The following is a 24,366-nucleotide window of genomic DNA, read 5'->3' as shown; positions in this document are numbered from 1 at the left end:
GGCTGCAGTGAGCCGCCCTGGCCGCGCGGGGGCGGCCGCCGCGCGCCGCTGTGGCGGAGTGACGTCAGGTGGGCGGGTGTGACGTCACGGGGCGGGGCGGGCGCTCCCCCGGCGGGGACGATGCTGAGCCGGCTGCAGGAGCTGCGCCGGGAGGAGGAGACGCTGCTGCGGGTCAAGGCGGCGCTGCACGACCAGCTCCGCCGGCTGCGGGTGCGCGGGGACACCCCGGGGCTGGGGACGGGAGAGGGGCCGGCAGCGGGAGCGGCGGCAGCGCGGCGGCGGGGCCCGGCCTGCCCCTCCGCCCTGCCCGGCAGCGCGGCCGCGCTCCGCCACGGGCCGGGCCCTGCGCCCATCGGGGCTGGGAGAGGGGCAGGGAATCGCTGACAGGTGGTCCGGGAAAGGGGGATCCATCCACGGTGCTCCGGGAGGTAAATGTAATTCAGTGTGCAGGGCACATCTCAGGTAAATGTAACTGTGTGCAGGGTACTTCTCAGGTAAATGTAATTGCCAGTGTGTGTAACATACATCTGTAAGAGGTAGCTGTAATTGTCAGTGTATGTGTACATTAAGAGATAAGTGTGAGTGTATGTAGGATATGTTTTTCAGTGGTAAATGTGAGTGTGATGGATGTAGGATACACTAAGATAAATGTGAGTGTGCATAGGATAGCTCTCTAAGAGGTAAATGTGAGTGGATGTAGGGTACATTAAGAGATAAATGCGAGTGTGAGCAGGATAAATCTCTAAGAAGTAAATGTGAGTGGATGCAGGATACAGCAAGAGCTAAATGTAATTGTGAGTATGAGCAGGATAAGTCTCAAAGAGGTAAATGTGAGTGCATGGTTTGCCTTAGATGATGGATGGAGAAGGGATAGTTTGAGGAGTGGAGCTGAAGACAATTTGGGTTTAGAGACTCATGCATATCATAGTAAAGGAGTTCAGAGCAGAACTGCAGAAGGTTTAACAAAGCTTTAACAGGTGCAAAAGCCCGGAGTTTCGAGCAGGAAGCGTTCAGCGGTGTCAGGCAGGCGGGCTGGGCTGGGGTGGCAGTGGCACGGGTAACACCAGTGCCGGCAGTGCTCAGTGCGGTCCCCGCAGGTGGAGGAGCTGGCGCTGCAGTCCATGATCAGCGCCGCCGAGGAGAACGTCCCCGTGCCCCTGCCAGCCCTGGCCGAGGACACTCAGCAGGTAAGGGGGTCCCTGGGCTCGGAGGGGGCTCCACGGCTGGCTGGCAGCACGAGCAGAGCTCTGCGTGGTTCTCCTGTGCAGCTCCTCGTGCCACCTCATTGATGCTTCTCATCACCGCAAAGCTCAGCTGTAAAATGTCAGTTTTGTTGCTGGTTTCAAGGGTTTCACCTTTCCCATCCCCAGAAGCAGCGCGGTGTTTCCAGGGGGATTGGGAAGTACCTGTGTGCTGTAGCTTCAGTTCACCATGTGTTAAATATTCTCTTTAATGCTTGTGACCTGGGGTGGCACGGTGCTAGGGACAGAGGCACAGGTGCTGCTGCTTTTCACTCAGTACCTGGCCAGCCTGAGCCAGGTGCAGCTTTTCCTTGGAGATCAGTGTTTAACTAACAGTGACTGCACAGCTCTAACAGTGATTTGAGAAGTGTTTGGTGTTTGTGCTAGGTTTGGTAATCGGCCCTTTTCTCTGACAGGCTCTTGGGCAGATGGACAATGAGGCTGCCATCAATCAAACTGAGTTACACCTCAGTCTTCAGCATGATAAAGAGGAGGAGGAGGAAGAGGAGGAGGAATCTGATTCGTGAGAGAAAAAAATCAGAGATGGTTTTTAATACAGACTCAGGAATTTCTTCTTCATTCATCTGAAACTCACCAAGTGATTTCCATTTCGTGCTGTGTGGGTATGAACTATTTGACATATCACAGTTGAGGGCAGTGACACTGCACACGTGAACTTCCCAGGCTGGGCACATCTTGACTCAGATGTTGAAAGAATGAAAAGCTGCTGCACAAATATGTAGCATAATCTATTCCACATTTCAAACCTTATGTAGCTCTTACAACATCTTTGTATGTGGAAGGGAGAAGCAATTGATCAACCAGACCAGTTACTACACGCACTAAAAGCAATAACTTGTCTGTTCTCACTTCCTGATGTGAGAAACAAATCCAGGTCCTGGAGGCTGCTGCTGCCCCAGTGATTACATTCTAACCTCATTCGCCTAAACTGGCAATTTAAGATACAGGTGAGAAAAGATGTGTCCAGGGCTGTCTCCAGCCTGCAGCTGCTGTGTTCTCAGTTCCATGGAAAGCTGGAGTTACTCCCAGAGTCCTCCCGGTGTCAGCCCAGTTCTGAGCACAGCAGGGAGGTCTCTCTGTGCCCCTGGTGCTCTTCAGTTCTGTCACTCTGTCCCAGAGAAGGACTTTCTACTTCTGCTCCTTCAGAGCAGCAGCCAAGGAGCCTTTTATTTGTCCACAAATTGTAGACTAATAAATGATCCGTGGTGCTTGTACTAAGCTAATACTCTTATATTAGTGTTATTTTCCTTTTCTCTCATTGTAACCATTTTCTCTCATTGTAACCTCATAAATCAAGGCCAGGTGCCCTCCTTTCATGTGATTCTCAAAGAGGAGCATGAGGAGTGTAAGAACTTAGTTATAAATGGAAAGTGATGTGAAATCTCCACAACTTTTGCATTTGGAAAAGTGTCTGGTGTCCTGGGGGTGGTCAGAACTGACATTCAGCCTCCAGTGCATTCCTGCCACTGTTTAATGAGTGTTAACTTGGCTCTTGTTTGGTTTGTACCAATGGAAACTGGTGGGATGTAAATGTGGCTTCATCCTGTACTAAAGACTATTTGGGTTTTGGATGTCTTAATGAAGGAATTCAGAACAGGAGTGAAGAGATTGTTTAACAAAGCTTTCTCAAGCCTGACAGGTAAAAAGCCCCCAAAAGTCTGAGCCAAAACTGCTCTAAGTCAAATAAGCCCTCGCAGTGATGTGTGTGGAGAGCTGGTTGGGAGGAGCTCAGGAGCCATCCCGGCCTTTCTCGGCACATTTCAACTCCAAAGGGTAATTCTGACTGTTGAAAAATGTTCTTTGTGCCCAGCATGGTCCAGAGTAGTTTTCATGGATAGAATTCCTGCTGCTTTTGTGAACGAGTGCTTTTGGATTTGAACAGCCCGGTTCTAGTGCATGTTGCAATAAAGTTCTTTTCCTGCTGTCCTTACCCCTGTGCTTGCAGTGCCCAAGTTCTTGCTGTCTGGGAGGACAACCCAAAGTGGGAGTTCAGCCTCCCAAACCGTGCTGTGCATTTCTTGTAGCAAACAGTAAAAGGCTCTGTTTGCTGGGTAAAGCTCAGGAAAGAGTTTAATTTACACCCTCCCAGCTGTCACTTCAGGTTTCATTGCAGCCAGGACAGGCTGGAGGAAGGCCTGGATTGTCAGTGAGTCATTTCCTGCCTCTGCTGAGCCCGGCTGTGCCAGCCCTTTGATACCTGATCCTTGGGCCATGTGGAAGTTCATGTCCCGCTGATGGGGATTCCTTCTGGGGAAGAATTTCAGGCATTTCCTCATCCAAAGCATCCTTTCACAGAGCTGAAATTTATAGTGCAGTGACCAGGTTAAAAGCCTTGGTCAAGTTTTAAAAAAAAGCTTCAAGAAGTTACTTGATAATATATTTATTAAGAGAACCCATTGCTAAACATCTGAGAGAATAAAACAATAAAGGATTTTCATACACTTTTAGACACTAAACACAGTTGTCATGACTCTTTAGGTTAAAAGAAAGCAAAGTGCTTGGATCATTGTCTTGATTCCATAGGACACTTCCAAGAACTTTTAAAAATCAATTAGAAAGACATACATCACTAAATCCAAGGATGATGATATGTTCGAAAAATAAATATAGAAATATGAACAAGTCTACAATTAGAATATTGCCCTGTGCATTCTGAGAAATGCAGAGCTCTTGCCTTCTTCACCTGCAAAGAGAGAGATCTCTAGACAACAGCAAAATTGGAGCCTAACTTTTGGGAACAGCTGGGCAGCAGCAAAGCATGCTCACAGACAGGCTCGGAGCATCCCGATCCCGAGCCCGGGGAGCTCAGGGAAAGCATGATTGAAGTACCAACGATTTACAAAGAGTCTTGATAAAGTTCAAACAAGCCAGGGGCCAACCCCCCCTGCCCCAGTGATATTTTCATTAAGAAAGAATATCCATAATCACCTAAAATCAGCAAGCACTGGAACTTACACAGCTTACGTTTGGTCAGTGAACGACGGAACCCGGTACGATACCAATTAGTTTAGGACGAGATTTAAAACCGTTTTGGCACATGCTATCAAGACATTCTTCCTTAAGAGGTGAAATACATGTTTGAACAGGTACAAGCTGAGGAGAGAGGACCAGGAGAGCGTGGTTGTCACCAGAGGTACAGTCCAGGAGCTGGCCCCGGGCTCAGACGCCGGCGGCGTGCGTGGGGGTGCTGGGCTGGTTAAGGCCGATGGTGGAGCAGAGCCACCCTGCAAAATCCACCTCCTCCGCCTCGGATCTCTTGATGAAAGCGTGGATCTGGGCACAGGAGAACAGGGTCAGTGTGGCAGCCCTCAGGAGCACCCATAAATCCACTTGGAGCAATCGAGCTGTGAAACTTTACAGACCACGTGGAGAAATCCCCACAGAAATGCAGAGAGGAAAAGTATCCCAGAGGAATCCTGCCAGCGCCTGCTGCACCCCAGAAATGATGAGGATGTGACTCAGCCACTCAGGGTAATACTCTGGAAAGTGTCTGCCTGGGCATTAAAAGGCTTTTTGTAATAAAAAGAGTCTCTTTGCATTTTGCACCATTATTGTGCAGCAGGGTCAGAGCAGGGAAAACCTGCAGCAGAACTGAAGTCCTGGCATTACACTTCAAACCATAAAAAGATGCACTGAGACTGATATTTCACACAGGGAAAAATGCAGGATGTGTGAGTTCTACAGATTTTGCCAGACAAAGCTGGTAAAAAAGTGACAAATCTTGTGTTTCACAACACAAGATGATTAGAAATGTATTTAATTAGTCCATATGGTATATGGAGCTTTGTTCTTTTGTCCTCCTAAAAGTATTAATCAATACTTTATTAACTAATTGACTCTAGAGATAATTATTTTGTAAATTAATTCAAGTCATCCATTGTGATTATAAAATGGCAGACTCCACAACCCAGCAGAGTTTTGGTCTCCTTGACAGTCCCTGTTGTAGGAGGTGTGAGTCCTGCAGCCCCTCGATCTCTAGCTCAGAAAAGCTGCTCCTCCCCAAGATGAGCTGCTCACGGGCCACCAGCCACCCTCGAGGCCACTGCTCTGACCTGCTCTGGCCACCTGAGGAATCCAGCCTGCCTGGGAAAGGGCTTTTAGATCAAATTAAAAACCTTCACTCACCATCAGCTGCTTCAAGTCGGCTCTCTCAGCAGGATTTTTAATTAAACTGGGAAAACACAAAGTGGTGCACAAGTTACACTCCATTATCTCTTAAAATAAGGCTCCAGTTGTGTCCTGTTGCTTGGACTGCTCTGGTCTGATGACACCAGTCAATGAAAGCACCAGCTGCCTCTCAGACAGAGATGGGAGCTGCAGTTCCCTTCTGTGGGTTCCACAGCTCCAGGTAAGAAATCCTGAGTTGTCTGAGGCTGATGATGTCTAAACCAAGCTGGGGAGATAAATCCCATTTCAACTGAAATAACATGAACCCCTTTTATCCCTCACGTTTCTTTGCCCCAAGTCTCTTCAAGCTCAGGATCAAGTAGAGCTATTGCATGTCTGTCCTTCCTTTTGGAAGCTGTAAATAGAGATATTTGATAAATGAACAAACTTCTGAAGTGCAATAGCTGCCCCCCTTAGCACTGGCTCAGTGCTGGCACCACTGAGGTGCAGCTGGGAAAGTGAAGAGATGAGGCTGGTGGAATAAAGGTGTTGGCTCACGGGCAAGGAAAAACATCCGGAGCCTGCAGGATTGTGCACCCCATGGCACAGCCACTGCAGGAGGAGGTGCCTGAGCCTCGCAGAAGCTGTCTGTGCTGGGGGCCACTCCCTAAGGACTGCTCTGAGCTGCACAGAGCAGCAGAAATTCAGGGCTAAAGAGGGGAATCTCCCCCGGCCTTGGGGCTCCTCTGGATGCATGTGCTGCCTGTGAGATTAATTGAGGCAATTAACACCCAAAGAGGATTGATTATGTTGATTGCAATTCTTATTTGCCCTGGCCTGGAGCAGGGACTCTGATTGCCAAATGCCTGACAAAGCTGAGCCCAGCACGTCCCTCTGCCGCTCAGCCACAGAAAAAGCAGAGAAAATACTCACCATTTGTTAACAAAATCTTGAAATTCAGAACCAAAGACACCATTGGGCAGTTTTGGAGGTGGCTGTAATAAATAAATACATTTTTAACATCAGCAATCATTCAGCATAATGTTACAGTGTGGGACAGTTACATGTCCCACATCTGAGCAAAGCTGTGCAGCCCTGGCTGATCTGGGTCATTACTCCCAGCTGCAGCACTTCAGGGGTTTCAGTACTAAACCAGCCTTTCCCTGCTATGGGGTGGGTTTTGTTGGTTGGTTGTTCTGTTTTCTCCACACACACCTGGATGGGGTGAGCACAGCCTCAGCTCTCATTAAAGAAGGCTCAGAGCACTAATTAGTGCCCTGTCATTCTCCACACTGCTGAGGGAAGATGCCCTGCACATCATTAGTTCCATAATCCTTTGATGTCAGTTTTCTGTCCCTGGAAATGAGTTTGTTCAGGCTCTGAATTCAGAAAGAATTCTGACAAATAAAGAAGAGGAGCTGCATAAAGCTGCACGTTATTGCCTCGTCCTCCAGGAGTTGGCCACAGCATCAGGGTTAAGTTCCATCCTTTACTGGATTACTTTTATGCACAGGGCAGGACAAGGCCTGCACTCCTCCCTCACTGGAGCACATGGAGGGAGCAGCTCCTGCTGAAGTAGTTTGTGCTAAATCAGAGGTGGCACAAGAAAATCTTGCCAAACTCTGAACTACTGCAGCTTTTCAGCCCAAACTGGCCCCTCAGGGATGCTGCACTACAGGAGCACAGCAGCTGAAGTGATTCAATGCTAACTCCGCTCCCAGAGTTAGTGCTGGCAGATTGGGTGTTATATAATATGCAAAACAGATTGGTAATCTGAGAGAATTGTGCAAGCAGATGAGTTACAGAAGCAATTTATCAATTTATCAGTGGCACGGGCAATGCAGGGACCCAGACACCAACTGTGCCTTTAGGATGGGTGAGCTGGACAGTTTTCAATAATTCATCCAGCTGGAACAATTGTTATCCAGCTGCTACAAATGACAGCTAACATGAGCATGCTTTTTTCTTTTTTTGAAGAACACAAGCAGTGGAGTCCCACAAATTTCAGTGATACTTGTGAAAATACTGGGAACAACCCATCCTAAAGTATGAATCCCTAACTAGCCTTGGAGCTTAGCTATTTGAAAGAGAATTGTGACTCAGTCATAAGGCTAAACCAGACTGAACAGCACTAACCCCAAATTCCAGGATGCCTTCAAAGTTTACAGCTGTGAAGTGCAGATTTTCAAGTTTATAAATTACCTCATTGACGATGTAATCCAGAAGTTCAAAGATTGCCATTGGGGGTCTGCTGTCTGATCCATAGGCTGGGAAGAAATGGGAGAGAAATTGGAGAAATAGTTCTTATCTAGTCTCACAAATTGTGAGTTTTACAGCACTTAAAACTAAAAATGGAGTTCTATCTTTCTCTCTACAAGACTTTTTAAGGACACACTGTCTAATTAAGAAATGACACCTAAATTATTTTTACTTTTAACCCAATAACTAACTACTTGTGGCTCGCAATGTGGACTTTTTATCCAATTACACAATACCACCCAAACCCATGGAGAAGAAGGTGAAGAAGAAGGACTACCTTCTGTCCTAAAACTTCTATCTTGTTTTATATATATCTTTTGTTTTATATATAATACTATATTATAAACCTTAAGTTTTTTACTATGTGATATTACACATTTCTATTCAAACTATACACCGTTCTATTATTCAGTTTTGGGAGCCTTCTCCACAGTTCTATTATCCAATTTTGGGAGCCTTCTCCACAGTTCTATTATCCAATTTTGGGAGCCTTCTCCACAGTTTTATTACTCAGTTTTGGGAGCCTTCTCCACAGTTTTATTACTCAGTTTTGGGAGCCTTCTCCACAGTTCTATTAGTCAATTTTGGAAGCCTTCTCCACAATTTCAGGTCACACGCAGTGTTGTCTTGGGGGTCAGTGCCTGTAGCACAGAAAGTCTCAAATTCTCACAGCCAGGGTTCCAACACCTCGGTGCAGGGGCTGTTCACAAGAACCACCAACCAAAGGGTCTCTGGTGCTCTGCTCTCACAGGGCTCCTCACAGTGAAGCTGAGCCAGGTGCCCAACGCAGCCCTGACTCTGTACAAGTTTAAAGCCCCTCTTGCAGACCAGGATCAGATAAAAAGGACCTTGAGGGTGGCAGGGAAATGCAGGTGAGGGTTGTGACTCACAGCTCATGGGCCGGCCGGGCGCTCTTTGCCTGGGCGAGGTCTCTGTGACTGGAGAATCCCCCTCCACGGGGCAGCCAAACATCAGCTCCAGCTCCTTGGAGTCAGGAGGGGGAATGGGGTACCTGCCAATGGCCATCTCCACCAGGGACAGCCCCATGCTCCAGATGTCTGACTGCACCGAGTAGTGAGTGCCCTGCAGCCTCTCGGGCTGCAAAACACAGGGGAGGGGAGGAGAGGCAGCTTTGTGACAAGGAATTACCAAAAAACGACATTCTCAAATCACCTGGATCAATTAAAGCATGAGACCCCAACTTATTAGCACAGCATGCTCAAATGAGTGACTTCTTGGTATTTTCCTGAAGTTCCCCAAAGATTCCAGCACTGCAAATAAGTGTGAGACTCTTCAGAAATTATTCTCTTATGTGCTGTTTCATTTCTTCAGCACACATCTAATGGAACTCTTACACAAGGCTCTGCAGCAAGATCAGACTCAGCCAAAAATCTATTTTGTATTGTCTTTAGGAGAGTCACACACTGTAAAGATATTTAGGTATGGGATTTTTTTGGTCAGTTGAATCATGATCAGAAGTGAATCTGACTATTCCAGTCCCACTGCTTCACAGATCCTCAGTTTTGAGCAGTGTATCCACCTTCTGCTTCTGCCAAAACCAGCAGATGAGTGCTGCACCAAATCCTTTTGCTTAGTTTTTGCACCTGCTTTGTCAGTCTATGTTCAGTGCTGAATATGGTTCCTGAAATTATTAATTAATTGATCTACTACAGCCTTAAATCCATTTTTACTAAGAGTTCTCAAAGAAAATTTTCCCTTTTCTGCACTCTCTTTAAAATCAAGCTCATATTTTACCAAAATGGTGCAGATTCTTCTCTGATTGCATGTGTATTTTGGAAAAATACATATGCAATTTGAAACTCCCTCTCAGAGAATGTGAGAATGCAGTAAAGCCTCTTCCTTCTGCCATAAGGGGGTGATAGCTTTGTTTAATTTGTTTTGTAGCATTTACTGAGATGGTGTTTGAGTTTTCTCCAGTGCCCAACCTCAGTCAGTTCCAAAGCCATCTGGACAAACTACACAACTGCTGGACAGCAGTAGAAATGTCCAAATCCCAAGATTTTCATAGCATGTAAATGTAGAGGAAGGTGGGTGGATGAGAAAGAGCAGGAAACAGACAGAGCTCTTGTTATATAAATATAAATATAATTAAAATCTAGAAATCTGTTCAAGTTAAACACTTGTTTTTCCACATCTCCATGTGGTAAAAAGGGATGTTTGCATGTAATAATTCTGTATGGTTTTGTATGTATAGAAGTGTGCAAAGGGAGCTACTGCAAGAGAAGATCCTTCAGGACAAAATCCCCCTCGTGGCTTGGTCTGTGATGCCAGAGAGCAAAGTAAAACTCCCCAAGTAAAACCCTCAGCCTGTAAAAAGAATAAATTGAAGAAAACTGAAGGCAGACAGCGACAGCACTTGGCTCTCATCCCTGCTCCTGGAAGAGCCAGGGCAAGGCAGGAGCATGGCTGAGCTGAGCTGTGGATTTGGTTTTGCTCATTAGCAACAGCCCCCAGAGGTGAGAGCTTCAACCCCAGCCTGACCTCAGGTGTGTCACCAAGGAGAAACGACACAAAGACAATGCAGGGCTCCTGCTGAACAGAGCCAGCATTAAAGCTTTTCCCTGTAAGTCCAAGCCCACACAGTTCTAATCCTCCAGCCAGAGCTGGGAACGAGAGCAGCAGCTCATGGTGTGCTGCACAAGGTGTGTGAGAACAAAAGAGCTGCTGCTGCCATCAGCTGGGGCCTGCACATCACACACAGAGCTCATCTGGAAAGAACTTCCAAGGTGTTCCTCATCCCCAGGGACACAGAATACCCTGGAACAGCCCCAGATGAACTCCCTGCCCACTGCCAGGATTTCTGCTCTGGCTGCACTGTGCCTGCAGAGCCAGCCCAGCAAATGCTGGAGTGGGAAGAGAAGCCAAGGAAAGCAAACCATAAACACCGGGCTTTTCTGGGAGACAACATGTGCAACCCCTGAAGGCAACAACTGACTGGGTCTGCAGAGTAGACACAGCCCCAGCTCTTCTGGAGTGTTATAAATATTCCAAGTTTTTGGCTTTTCCTGCAACAGCTCTTCCCCCACACACACAATCTGATATGATACCAGAATATTCCCGGAATGTAGGAAGAGCTGAACCAGGAACAGCAACAGTTGGTTCTTGTTTGATCACCAGAACTGGGACAACCCAAGCCTAACAAACTCAGAGCTGTGTAATCTGGATTGAAATCTGTACTTACGGACATGTAGGAGCGTGTGCCAACAAAGGAGTTTGCCATGGAATCTATCAGCTGCCCACTGACACCAAAGTCACAAAGCTTGATTTCACCTCTAGAGTTTACCAAAATGTTGGATGGTTTTACATCTGGGGAAAAAAAAAAAAGAAAAAAAAAAGAATGGATGATTTAGGAGAGAAAACAGGAAATCTGACAATGCAAGGTGAGAATTCTCATGTGCCTCCCTTTGCTTCCCTTCTGTGACACAATTCTGGCCCTCCTCTGGTAATAATCAGAGATTTGGGTCCCTCCCAGGTCCACTTCACAGATTCTCTATTTAACTACAGATAAATAAAAAGAAATATTCAAAATTACACATGCAAAAAAGATTGTCAGCTTTTTGATTTCACCCTATTAGATTTCACCCTATTTCCTCAGGTAGTATTCCTTTTAAGTATTAGGTTTGGGCATTCCCATCCTCCTTGCAGATAAATGGTCTCGTTTGAGATAAATAAGTGTACAACAGTGTAACTCCTCCTGAATGATGACACTTTGCCTAGCAATGATCAATAAAGAGGCCCTACATATTTATTTTACAAAGGTCAATGAATTACAGCAGCCACACTGTCATTCCTTCATATCTACACAGGCATAAATCATCCTATGGCCAAACACTCCCTGGGGTGGGATCTTGCTTTCTGGGTTTGGATTTGTTGGGGGTTTTTGGGGTGGTGGTCTTGGGTTTGTTTGTTGGTTTAGATTTGGGATTTTTTGTGTATTTTTTTTAAGCTCTGAAAAAGTAATTTTCCTATTATTGAAAATGTGTATTTAAAATAATTGGAGGTTGTTTTTTTTCTTGTGACAGAGCCCCCTCATGATTTTGAATTCATCACTTTTCCTAAATGGAAATTTAATAAGGGTCACTGGTAGCTTAGCAACTAATAACAGCTCTTGGTGAATGCAAAGGTACAGGGAACAAGTGTTTAGTGTTTCTTTTATAGCTGCAAGGAGGTTTTTCACTGTATCTCACTGCTTAGCTGGTCATTACCAACCCATTATCAAAATAAGCAACCAGCAGCCCACATTGGCAGAGTAATGCTGCAGAATAAAGGGAACTGGGAAATTGTTTTGAAGAAAGACAATAATGACTTCAGAGCAGACTCCCAAGTCTATAGGCTGTCACATTTTCTTTTGCTTTTGGCTTTTAAGCACAGATCTCTTCCAGGAGCTGCCCTTTGGTTGGGATGTCCCTGGGAGGAGGACACTGATGTGACAAAGGTCTCCATGCAGGTTTATGCCTCACCGAGCAAGATCCATGGGGAGGGGAAAATAAAACAATTCCAGCTGTTCCCCCCAGCTCCCTTTGAGGAGTAACACCAAGTTTGGATAATTATCTACTTGGGGAAATTGTGGCTCCATGTTTTTGTCCCTACCATCCCTTTCCAGGCAACTGAAACTGTCCAGGCACAGTTTCCTGCTCTGATTTGTGGATGGACAATCCAGGCAGGTATTTTGTGTGTGCTGCTTTCAATTCCCCACCCCTGGGGGAGGATCTGGCCTGCTGGGCACACAGCTGCACCTTCTGCAAGCTCTGCCAGCTCTGGGCAAGCTCTGCCTGCTGAGACCTCACCACAGGGACCCTCCACTGTGCAAAGGATGGATCTAGGCTGGAGCTCGACCTGCCAGTCTAAAACTCCAGCAGGAGCTAAAAACAACCCAAGCCAGAGCCCAAGCAGCTGGAGCAGGGAAGCAGCAAGCAGAGATCAGAGCTTCCCAGCTGCACAGGAATCTGCACCCAAAGCTCTGTGCAAAAGCAAGGTGGAAAAAACAGTGTTTGCCAAACACACTGGGAGCACAGCAGAGCCTGAACAAACCACGGGCAGCCAGGTTAGTGCTGCTCACCAGTGCACAGCTCCAAACTCAAAACAAAGATGAAAATCCTCACTTTCATCTCTAGAGTTCATTGATTCTTCATAATTAAACGGCAAAGAAAAAATCATTACCATTCCACTGTCAGTGCCAAACAAAATTCTCTTTATGAGCATCTTGAAGTCTCAGCATCCCCCTGGTCTCCTGAAGGCTTCCCCTTCCTCCTCAGTGCTTCTGCAGGTGGCAATGCCACGCTGCAGCTCTCAGCCCAGCACAGCCCCATCTCCTCTCTGCATTTCTGCACAAAGCTTCTCCTCCCTGGAGTATTTTCATTTTCCACACAAGGCACCCCATGTGATCAGTGTGGTGTTTGGAAGGCTGCTGCATTTCCACCCCTCTAAATGTAGCACCTATTCTATTTTCACTCCAGAGCCTCTGAGCACTCGAGCAGTTTCTCTGGAAACCAGAGATTTGTATTGCCAGAGGAACAGGAATGCCAAGGCATCCTGCAAAATGTATGCTGGAACTTGCAAGGAACAGACAAAAGGAACACGAAATGTGTTATGTAAGCACTTCAGCTTTAAAGAAAGTGCAAGATATTTTATATACCATCCCAGACAAGCCAGGAAGAGAATTCCAGAGAAGGCCTTTGCCAGGGGGATGGATTTATGGCACTGCAAAGGGAGCTGGTAACACAGAGAAGTTTCCAGAATGCCTGATAATCTCTGTGAGAGGCTCCTTCCTCTGCTCTGCTCCACAGGCACATTCTGAAAGGTGGCCCTGCATGTTGTCATAACACCTTCAGCCAGAATTCACTCTGTACCAGCTACAGAGCAGACATGTGAGCAGACACAGACCAGAGATGTGTCTTGCAGCACATTTTGGGATCTTCTAATCAGTTCCCATTTGCCAAGGCAGGATTTCATGAGAATCCTCTGGAACTGCAGCCCTGGAGCAGAGCAGTGACACTTCCCTGCTGCCCTGAGCTGCTGCCTCCTGCTGGGGTTCAAAAGCTTACAAAGCAGCTTCCCTGCAAGGAGAGACCTTCCAGAGAGGATTAAACTCCAGACAGCACCACAGACAGCTTTATTTAACAGAACAGAAGATATTATTAAAACAGCCAGCACAGTTGTGCTCCTCACCCCTCCCTCTGCTGTGCCTGCCTTGGATCCCACCAGTTGAACTTCCAGAGGTTTTGTGATTTCATTCCTGTCTGCTCAGGAATGAAAGAGGACCAGACCACAAAGCACAGTGCCCCACATGAGCAAACCCTCTAGAAAAGAACTGTATTTTCCTTTCTAAAAGAACTGTATTCTCCTCTAGAAAAGGACTGTATTTTCCATTCCTGCTCTACTAAGCCCCAAAACCTTGAGCTGTCTGGAATGACAAGTGAACACTTTTCCTCAGCTGGTCCAGGACACAGCTGTGCATGGAAGCAGTTTAGGTTAAATATTCCAAATTTGCTGATATTGCCACACAACTAATAAAACACAGCAGTGGAGTAAATTCCTTTCTGCAAATGAGTTCTCACAAGCCTGGCTGTCTTTAGATTTAAGAACAGATTTTTTGGCCCTTTGTTGCTGAGTTCTCATGTTTCACAGGGATGTCTCTTCATTTTTAAGTCACCCACTCTCCCCAGAGCACAGCTCCAATAAATCCTGCTGAAAACAAGCCCACCAAGCGCACACATTTTCCCCAGGGATGGATGAGAGAGAACAAACAGCCCATGTGAGATGCTGTTCTCACCTTGTCAGCGCAGGAGAGAAAGCAAAGCACAGAAATCTCCAATTATTAGAGCTGTGTATAAAATACTGCTGACACAGTTACAGGAAAAGTGCTTTTACCAGCACTGTTTATCTCAGCTGGGATTCAAGGGAGAGGCAGTTTGGAAAAACTGCCAGAAGCAGCTTCACCTGCACCCCAACCCTCCTAAGGGGAGTCCCAAGAATGCACGAGGTCAGTGGCACAGACAGACCTATGGACAGCACCAAGGACAGAAGCTGCAAGTTTGGCTCTGGCTGCCCAGAGAAGGGAGAACCACTCACTGCTCTGACAGATTCTCCTGTTAGCTGCCAGCACTGGCCACGATCAACTCCCAAAATGTCATTTTGGCTCCCTCTTTATCAGACACCACAGATGTGATGTGATCACAGAGCAGCTTCTGCAAGGAGTGCACAAGGTCACCGATTCCTGCTGCTGTCAGAGCACACAGGAGGGAAACTGGGCTGAAAAACAAAAACCACCACGTGGACATGGAGTCGTACACTGCAGGGCACACTCAATCCAGTCCAACTGGAAGCAATGCAGAAGAGGAAATTTTGATTTGTGCTGGCGCATGAACCTGCAGCGCAATCTCTGACGTTGCAAACACCATGAGGTTAAGCTGCACTTAAACAAGATCAGGAGGGCTTCGCTTTGGATTTATCAGATTTACAGATGGTAAAACTGAAAATAAATAAATAAAAACTGCTGTCTCAGCTGAGTAAGATCAACCTAAAAAAACCTCAAGCAACCAACACAGTAACAACCCACTGCTGTGGCTGAGTTGAGGACAAGATGCAGCAGTCACTCTTCCAGGATGCCCTAAAATAAGGTGATCTCTTTCCCTGGAGGCCTTATGCTCTGAACAGAGACAAATGACTTTGAAAGTGTCACCAGAAATGTTTAGAGTCTCCCTCACACCTCCCTGCTCCACAAGAGAGCTATATTTGTTGAAAAAACCCCACAAACCAGGAATGTGTGATAAACACAACTTCATGTGTAAGGTGATCCTACAACAGCTTGTGCAAGCTGGGATTGCTGATTCCTTTTTGGTCTGGGCAACAAATGTAAATTCAGACATGCATTAATGTCTGCTGCAGATATTTTATAATCTGAATATTCTCCTGTGGCCCAAAGCTGCCCAGCAGCTGCTGTGGGTTGCACACAGGGCACCAGCACTGCTCCAGCTCCACCTTCACAGCACACCCACAGCAGCAAAAATGGATTTCTTACTGTTCCAAGGGCCATCCTTCTTTAATGGAACATGCAACAGATTAATGGAGGAGCTGGATTTTAAAAAGAGCAACTAAAAGCAGAAAATTATTTCATACATTTATTCTAAAGTAACTAAAGACCCAGGGGAAGCAACACTCCCACTTTACACAGCTTCACCATGGTTTTTAATTGTTTTAAAGTATGAAAAGGATGCAGTTCTGCATGACAGCTCTCAATAAACAGCATGTGAATGTGAGACACACGGGAAAAAAAGTGACTTTCTTTTAAAAGTTTTCATGGCAATGACCACTGAGCAGTCAAATGAAATTTAGCTCAGAGTTTTTAATTGCAATCAGTCTCAAACACAGACAAGTTCTGTGTGCACATTAAATGCAAGAACAGCAGTTCAAGCCTGGATTACAAACCCAGATAAGCTGCAGGAAGGCAGAAGTTGAAGACACCTGACAGTCATGGTAAGAGATGTGGATTTAAAACAAAAAGTTTGCCTTACACTGCCCAAGAAAAACTCTCTGAACCAACGTCATATGGAACCATAAAGAACCAAGCACAGTAAAAAAAAAGAGGTATTTTAATGTAAATAAACATTATACTCAAGGAAAGTTACAACACAAACTTTGATCTCACCTCTGTGCATTATTTTATGCTTTTCTCTCAGATATGTGAGTCCTTTTATTACCTAGAGACAAATGAAAAATAAATCAATTTAGGAAGCAGAAGAGAGAGTTGAATGCTTTGTCTGTACAAGAATTCCAAATGCACGCAGCTAACAGAAACCCCAAAATGTCAGCACTGCCAATCAACACTGAGTTTTCATTTGTCCCTCCAGCTCGGACGAGCAAAATGAAAAATAAGCCCAACCCCTTCCTGGGAGTTCTGTGCACAGAGTTCTGTATAGAGAGTTCTGTACACATTCTTGCTGCAGCCTGGAGAGCAAAGGGTAACACTGAAAAACAAGGAAGTGTTAATTCAGCTCTCATCCAGAAGCATCAACTGATCCAAAAGCAGCAACTCCAAGCACACACCCCAGAATGTGTTACTCATTCCAGTGCCCACAGCTACCACGTACAAAGAGAAACTGAAAAATGAAAAAACACACTGAAAAACTTGGGAATATTCCCTTGTCCCTCATCCCCCTCATGCCCCTGGATGTGGCACTGCCCACCCCAGCCCCAGAGGTGCCATCCCCACACCCCACTCACCGCAATGCTAACTTTGCCCAGGATCTGCTCTGGAATCCTCCCAGCCTTTTTCAGCACTTGATCCAAGGAGCCACCGTCCTAACAAGAAATATTTGAACAGTCAAACTTGAATCAAATTGCTCTAAAATATTTTAAGCAGGGCTGTAAACTGAAGCCTTAATTTGTTTAAAATAAACCCCAAGTTGCTCTTCATGTTTGCTTTAACATTGTTGTGGTGCAAATGTGAAATAAATAAATCACTCCTCAGGAGGAATCAGTCAGGTTTGTGTTTATTTTAAATAAACATTTGGCCACTAACAACATCCACTCAAATAAACACTGCACACAATGCTCTTCCAGAGCAGCTCTTCCATGGTTTGGATCTCCTTAAGGAAGCACTGTCCACAAACAGTGACAAACAAGCAGGAAGGATTTCACAGGTTTCTGCAATTTTCAGTCTAATGCATTTTTTTCTTGTCACGGCCATCTATGACAATCCTCCTCCTCCAAAGACAGAAAGAAAAGATTTTATCGATCCTCATTATGGGGCTGAAAACTCATCATACTGAGAGAAACAGAGACTTCTGCTTGAAAATCCCAGAATGATGGGGCTGGAAGGGGGCAGGGACACCTCCCACTGTCCCAGGCTGCTCCAAGCCCATCCAGCCTGGCCTTGGGCACTGCCAGGGATCCAGGGGCACCCCAGGATGATGAGAGAACCCAGATCCCTGTCCCAGAGCAGGTCCTGCCCAGGAGGAACTGCCTGTGTCAGTTCTGCAGGTCCAGGGTGACTCTTCCAAGGATGGTTTGGCACAGAAAGAACCAAAGTAGGGAGAAAATGTTTTGAAGGTTCCCTGGTAAGCCATGGCCTTGTTTATTGGATTAAATAAACTGCCTGCATGCACACACACCCCCAGCAAAGGCAAATATATCCCACTGTTGCTAAGAGCTTTTCAAAAGGAAAACTGGGAAAAATGCTGTTTATTTTTAGCAACTGATTCAACAATAGACTTGTGCATAAGGTCTGGATTCTATGGAGCAGAGAATATACAACCAAAGAAGAAACTGAAAAGTAATTTTTCAATTTAAAACCATATCCTGTTGGTTGGATCAGCACTGGATAACTCCCAATACTTGTCATAAAGATCCAACTGGAGTAATTAATTTCCTTCTGCCTTAACCTCCCCTTTGGAAGTTTCCACCAACATTTACACATGGTGAAAGCAAAAAAAAAAACCAATCTGGAACACAAAGGTTTATTATTTGAGGACTAAAATCTACAACTCTTATGAAAAAAGGGAAGTATATAAATACTCATCTGATCACGTAATTTTGTAAAAAACACACCCACATACTCCACACTTGATTAAAAATACACCAGCAGAAAAAAAATATCTCCAGAAATCTCTTGTTAAACCAGTCTGAATTTCTGGACAGCTGTCTCTGCTGAGACACAGGTATATTAACCATAATTTTGTTACAGAAAAAACCCTTTTTTCCCCTTCCCTGAGGAGCAGCTCTGATCCTAGACAAGGCTGAGCACCATTCAGCTGCCTCGTCTTGGCTGCAGCCTTCAGTGGCTCGCAGGAGCTGCCTCCAACCCTTTTGCCTGTTAAACACCTGCTGCTAAGCAAAGTTAGGCATTGATCTTGAATTTAGGTACCTAAAAATATCAAACACTCAAGTTCCATTCCCGTTCCACCTCCAACTTTTTGTTCGTAATCCTACTTAGGTTTTGTAACCCACTGCTAAAAATAAGATTTCTGAGTGGTAACAACTGAAAAAAAAAAAAAAGACCACAGTGGAGATTTTCATCGAATCTTTTATCCAAAAGGAGACAAAAAACTTCTACCAATGATCTGCATTAAGCTTAATGCTAAATTAATACTATAATAATAAATACTATAATAATAGCATAATAATTATAATATAACAGCATAATAATAATATCAATTAAGACTATGATTATCCACCTCTCTCTTGATTTCATAACTTGTTGATCAGCTGTTCTATGTGTAAAATGTTGTATCCAGTCTGGCTTGGACCAGCTTCAGCACTCAGCCACTGGATTTCACCCTGCCTTCTCTTAAATTGAAAATGTTTGCTGTCAGACATAACATTCCCTGTCGGATACATTATTCCCTGCTTAGGAACCTGCAAACCCTGACTGCTGCTGGTGACTTTCTCATTGACAAACAAACTGAGACTCCTCAGGCCTTTTATTTCTCCTCTGGAATGTGGCAACACACAGGCTCCGTCAGCAACTGCAGTGTGCACATCTGTGACATTTAACGCATTCTCCAATGATGGTTTTTTAACACACTTTCCTATTTTTCACTCTTCTTCTCAATTTTGAGAGCTGGACCCTCCCATTCCCAGCAGGAATTTGGATTTTGGGGGTGCACACCTTCCCCCAGGCTCCCACATCCTGGAGCCAGCATGGTGAGCGCTCGTTCCTAAGCAACCATCGATTCCTTCTCAAAATTCTGAGGGACCACAGAAGCATTACAACAATCACATGCACTTTCCAGAAAAAATACAGCTTCTCTCCAAAGAAACAGCTCTTTTCAGGGGAAAAAATAAAGAGGTCTTTGACTTTATTGTGTTTTGTGTCGTTAAAAACCTCCACCAAGTGAGGCAACAAATTCGACTGTCCCTTAATTACAGAAAATTTACTTTTCATGTTTTGAGTCCATATGGCTGGAGAAAGGCAAACAGATGTCGAGAAGAATGTGTACTTTGTATTAAAATGAAACACGGTGAAAAATATTTTTTTGGCATTAAAAAAGTTGTGTAAGATCCCTCTGGGCTTGTTCACTATTGTTCATGTTTGCATTTTCTGTAAAATTTAAAAAGGGACAAAATATGGATTCATATAAATAAGAACAAAAATAGAATCTGCACAGCTGCAGTATCAGTGATTTGGTCCATTCTGCAGAAAAAACAAAGCTGAACCCCAGTCAGAACAAGTGTTTAAGTAGCAGGACTGGGTAAATATTTTTAAATACAACAAAAGAATAAAAAAGAAGCAATTGGGAAGCTACATTTGTGCACGGCAGACACTGGAGAAGGGGATAAAACATCTCCTATCAATCCCAACCTCAGATTTGCAGAATAAATCCAAATCACATCTTCAGAGGAGCAGAGAACTTGGGTAACTGCAGTGCTCGTGGCACTGAGGGTTTGCAGGAAGGCTCAGGGAATAACCCCAGGGGAAAACTCCCAGGAAATAAATTTTCAGAGCACCCACCATGGGCTCTATGCAGATGGAGATGATACCTCAGCTTTTAGCTTTTCTATGTTTCACATTCTGTGCTGCTTTAGTGTGTGGGGCTGGGTTCACATCAGGGGATGCTGAGCTCTCTGCACAGAGCAGGGAGACAAAACAATTCCTGCTCCAGCTGGGCACCAAGGACAAATGATCCAAAGCTCAGCCCAGGAGCACAAACAGCGTGGGCTGGAGAGAGGAAAACAAGCAGGGTGGGAGTGCCTGGGCTAAAGCTGGAACGGGACAATGAACTGCAAGGTGCAAATGGAGCAGAGCTGAGCCAAGGCAGAGACCCCGGGAGCGCTCGTGCATTTTGGGACCATTTGGGTTCATCTTGGGGCAGCCCTGGCTGGGCTCTGGTGCTGCCCAAGGTGGATCCATGGAGGAGATGCTTTGAATAAATCCCTGCTTTATTCTGGAGCTCTGCCCAGCCTCTGTTCTAGGTCAGCCTTCTCAAGGCATCAGAGATCTCCCATCAGTGATAACCCACTGCTGGCACTCACCATGTGCTCCATGCAGGTGGAGACCTCCCTATCCTTGGATAACCCATTCCTGGCACTCACCATGTGCTCCATGCAGAGGGAGATCTCCCCATCAGTGATAACCCATTCCTGGCACTCACCATGTGTTCCATGCAGATGGAGATCTCCCCATCAGTGATAACCCATTCCTGGCACTCACCATGTGCTCCATGCAGATGGAGATCTCCCCATCAGTGATAACCCATTCCTGGCACTCACCATGTGCTCCATGCAGATGGAGATCTCCCCATCAGTGATAACCCATTCCTGGCACTCACCATGTGCTCCATGCAGATGGAGATCTCCCCATCACTGTAGAAGGCTCCGTAGAAGCCCACGATGTAGGGGGAGTTGCACTCGTGCAGCACCTGCAGCTCCCGGATGATCTGGTTGCGGATGGCTGGCTTGATCTCCAGGTGGATTAACTGCAAAAGGAACCCACTCAATAAAATCAAACCCACTCTTCAGGATTGATTTGTGCCTTTCAGAGAGGTTTTCAATACAGGCAGGCCCTGAGCATGCTCTGATCTCGGAGCTGACTCTGCTCTGAGCATCTCATGACCTCCAGAGGCCCTTTCCAACCTGAATTGTTTTACAATTTAACTGTAAAATAACCCATCCTTGCTTTTCTAGTGTGTGGGAAATGGATTTGTAGAGAATTCTTAAAGCTTGACAGAAGGTTCACACAGTATGTATTTGAATGTAAACTGATGTATGTCATTTGTATGTAAAAGCTGACAGGTTAAGAAACACTTATAATGTTTTATAATTAATAAATAATTAAAATAATGGATTGTAATTAAGAAATAGTTGGTTCTGATTGTGATGGCGTGAATTATAACATCTGTACTGTCTCACCCTTCACATGAGACTGAAAATGAAATCAAAGTTTTTAAAACACCTCTCAGCTGCCCCATCTCTGGGTCAGAAAAGGGCAAAATCCAACACTAGTGGCCAAGGGAAAACACTACAACACAGCACCCAGGAAAAGGCAGGAATTCCATCCTCTTTTCACTGAATTCTTCTCCAGCATAAACTTTTTGTTCCAGGACATTTCCTTAGGGAAATGTGTCAAAGATGCACTGACACAGAGGCAGCTGCTGAAAAATACCTGTCCAGGTGTTTGTAGAGCATTAGTGGAAGGAATGAGCTGAAGCTCCCATTAAAAAATCCCCAGTACCTTTTCCCCACTAGACTGTTTATCCCATACGATGGGATAAGTGTTCCCTATGTGAAAGGAAAGATTATGGAAATGAAACTTAATGGTTAATAAATGGAAGAAAAATCACAATTCAGCCAACATCTCAGTTGCATCAAATATTAATGAATTGGGGCAAAATTTCCTGTTAAACCCACAGCAGGTGAAAAAACAAAAATCAATAAAATTGATTCAGTTCAAGAAAACCTCAGTGACTTGCGCATTTTGTAATTCTCACATCTCAGAATTGGGCATTTTCCTTTGCTTCTCCCCACACTGCCAGGGTCCTCAGCATAGTTTATTCTTAGCACATGCACGTTTTCCTTTAGTTTTGCTGAAGATGACGCTGTCCCCTTCCTAAAAAGAAACATCTTAAAAAGAAAATTGTTTTTATACTATCTTTTAAAGAAGTCTTCAACTTCTCAATCAAAAAAAGGGAAGTTCCCAGTGTAGTAAAACAATGGGACCTGGGATGAGTGTTCTGTTCCCAGGGATATTGACAGGAAGTGAAAGCTCCTCATGTAAACTAAAAGAGAATTAAAACATCAAGCTGTTTCAGTCACAAAAAAAAAAAAAAAAATCTCAGTTCTCTTGCAAACTAGGTCACAACTGCTCCAGGTTGTAAAGCATGAAAAATACTCTCAGAGAAGGAAAAATCCCTTCCGGCCCAGAAACTGCATCCCAGGATGGAACTACAGAACAGGAGATGTCACTGAACTCCAATGCATTCCCTCATTCCCATTTTTCTGAGTTCTCTTCTTCTCCAGTCTCATCCAGAGCTCTTTTCTGCTGTGGGCCTGTGAAGGAAGCTCTTAGGGCAGGTGATACCTTTTCCATTCCTCTAAATTTATTGCCCAGAATGCAGAATATTGCCACTTTTGTCTAATTGATAATTTCCAGTAATTTTTAGGCCTCCTACTCCTGAGTGAGATGGAAAAAGGAGGAACAAATGCCAATCCTTTCATTACTAACACGACTTCTGAAAAACTGGGATGCTCCTGCAGGATGAGGAAGTGCAACTTTTCCTACTTATGGAAACACATCCCCTTCTCTGAAAGCTGGCATTAAATAGTAATTTCTGTGTGTCACCACCAATTATTTCTCTGAATAAAATCACTGTATTTCAGAGACAACATCCTCTATAAACACCATCCCCAAGTTGTTCTTTCTGACCCACTCACCTTTCTTGCCATTATGAGGCCGGAGGGTTTGTGAGACACTTTGAAGACCACACCACCATTCCCTGCTCCCAGCTCACTGATCTTCTCAAAGTCATCATCCTTCAGCTCCCCAACCTTCTGTTTCTGGGTGAGGAACGCCTCCAGGCGCTTCCGCTGCTGCTCATCCAGCTCCAGCTCCTCCAGCTTCTTCTGAAGGGCCTCCAAATTTGTCCTGCACGAGAAAGAAGGGCAGGATTGAGCAGAGCTGTGAGGGGGAGAGCGAGGGAACAGAGGTCAGAGTGAAATCACTCCATTTCTGCACCTGCACACGTCGTTCAGAAGGACCCAACCTGCGCACACACACCCGGGAGATGAGTTGCTGCACCCCTGATTTAATAAACTGTGTTTAATCCCAGGTAAAACAATGACAAACACAAGATACCCAGCTTCCCCATCCACAAGGTCCTGCCCCAGTCCAGGCATGCTGAGTTTCACCACCTCCAGGAGTGGCTTCATGACTCTGCACTTCTGGTCAGAGAGAGCTCCTGAATCACGGCACAGCACTCCATGCTATTTTTAGTTGTGTGTTTTCAAGGTTGTGTTGTAATTTCCTCCTGAGTTTGCCTAAATGTTTTATTGACTGATTTCACAGGACTGTATAACCAACGATTCATTCACAAGTTTCTAATTCAGTTATCAGCAGAAAGTCATCCAGCCCAGCCAAACACACTCAAAACACAGTCACTGGAAATGTGAAAGTCTTTGGCCCAAGGATTTGAAGCTTATTTTAATTTTGTTTCAGGATACATCTGCTGGAAACCTCATTTTAACATGAGGATTCATGTTTTTAAGCAACACAAAATAGAAAAGCAGAACTTTATGCAGGAGTTAAGTTTGGAACTACAGACACAAGTTCAGTGTTCCAGAACATTTTAACAACTTCAGTTCCTATGGAAATGCTTCATCCCAGTATCACAGCTTAAAGGCTCCTTGAAAATTTCCTGCTTCCAACTGCAACAATAAGTTGCTGCAAGAGTAAATATTTAACAGCAAGAACCTGTTTTGCTTCACCAAATTTAATGCAATGTTCCCAGGGAATACAGCGTTGCTCGGATGAAGAATTTGAGGAAGAGAATCTATTTCTTCAGAAGTGTGAAGAATGGAACTACTTTCCATTAAAAAAAAAATCACCAATAATCAAAACTATTTCTATTCATCACTTCATAAAACGTTCACTCTGAAAATCTGTTGTACAAAGGGACATCCTCACAGCCAGTGAGGAGCCGGTCAGCTGAGAGGATGCATGGCTACTACCACAACTGTCTCTATCCTACCTTAAAAATCAAGTATCTGCACCAAAACAAAATTA

General features: G+C 45.0%; 2 protein-coding genes across 2 annotated transcripts in view; one reads left to right on the top strand and one right to left on the bottom strand.

The window, feature by feature from the left end:
• The first annotated feature begins 59 nt into the window (after positions 1-59).
• On the top strand, positions 60-3,193 carry SNAPC5 (small nuclear RNA activating complex polypeptide 5). Its single transcript, XM_038146820.1, has 3 exons — positions 60-210; positions 1,098-1,187; positions 1,658-3,193. Exons 1-3 carry the CDS (start codon positions 121-123, stop codon positions 1,766-1,768), a joined length of 291 nt encoding a protein of 96 aa, XP_038002748.1. The 5' UTR covers positions 60-120; the 3' UTR covers positions 1,769-3,193.
• Positions 3,194-3,626: 433 nt separating this feature from the next.
• The window catches only part of MAP2K1 (mitogen-activated protein kinase kinase 1), a 33,855-nt gene continuing 13,115 nt past the window's right edge, over positions 3,627-24,366 (bottom strand). Inside the window, exons 2-11 of the mRNA XM_038146818.1 lie at positions 23,019-23,229; positions 20,918-21,064; positions 16,872-16,949; positions 16,297-16,348; positions 10,831-10,955; positions 8,519-8,726; positions 7,572-7,636; positions 6,303-6,364; positions 5,388-5,433; positions 3,627-4,535 (exon numbers count right to left, since the gene is read on the bottom strand). Of these exons, the coding sequence (XP_038002746.1) occupies positions 4,422-4,535; positions 5,388-5,433; positions 6,303-6,364; positions 7,572-7,636; positions 8,519-8,726; positions 10,831-10,955; positions 16,297-16,348; positions 16,872-16,949; positions 20,918-21,064; positions 23,019-23,229 (1,108 nt within the window). The 3' untranslated portion in view covers positions 3,627-4,421. The remainder of the gene's footprint in view (positions 4,536-5,387; positions 5,434-6,302; positions 6,365-7,571; positions 7,637-8,518; positions 8,727-10,830; positions 10,956-16,296; positions 16,349-16,871; positions 16,950-20,917; positions 21,065-23,018; positions 23,230-24,366) is intronic.

Source organism: Motacilla alba, chromosome 10 (assembly GCF_015832195.1).
Source record: "Motacilla alba alba isolate MOTALB_02 chromosome 10, Motacilla_alba_V1.0_pri, whole genome shotgun sequence".
Taxonomy (NCBI): Eukaryota; Metazoa; Chordata; class Aves; order Passeriformes; family Motacillidae; genus Motacilla; species Motacilla alba.
The sequence above is the reverse complement of the archived record's forward strand: the minus strand, read 5'-3'. Positions and strand labels throughout refer to the sequence as shown.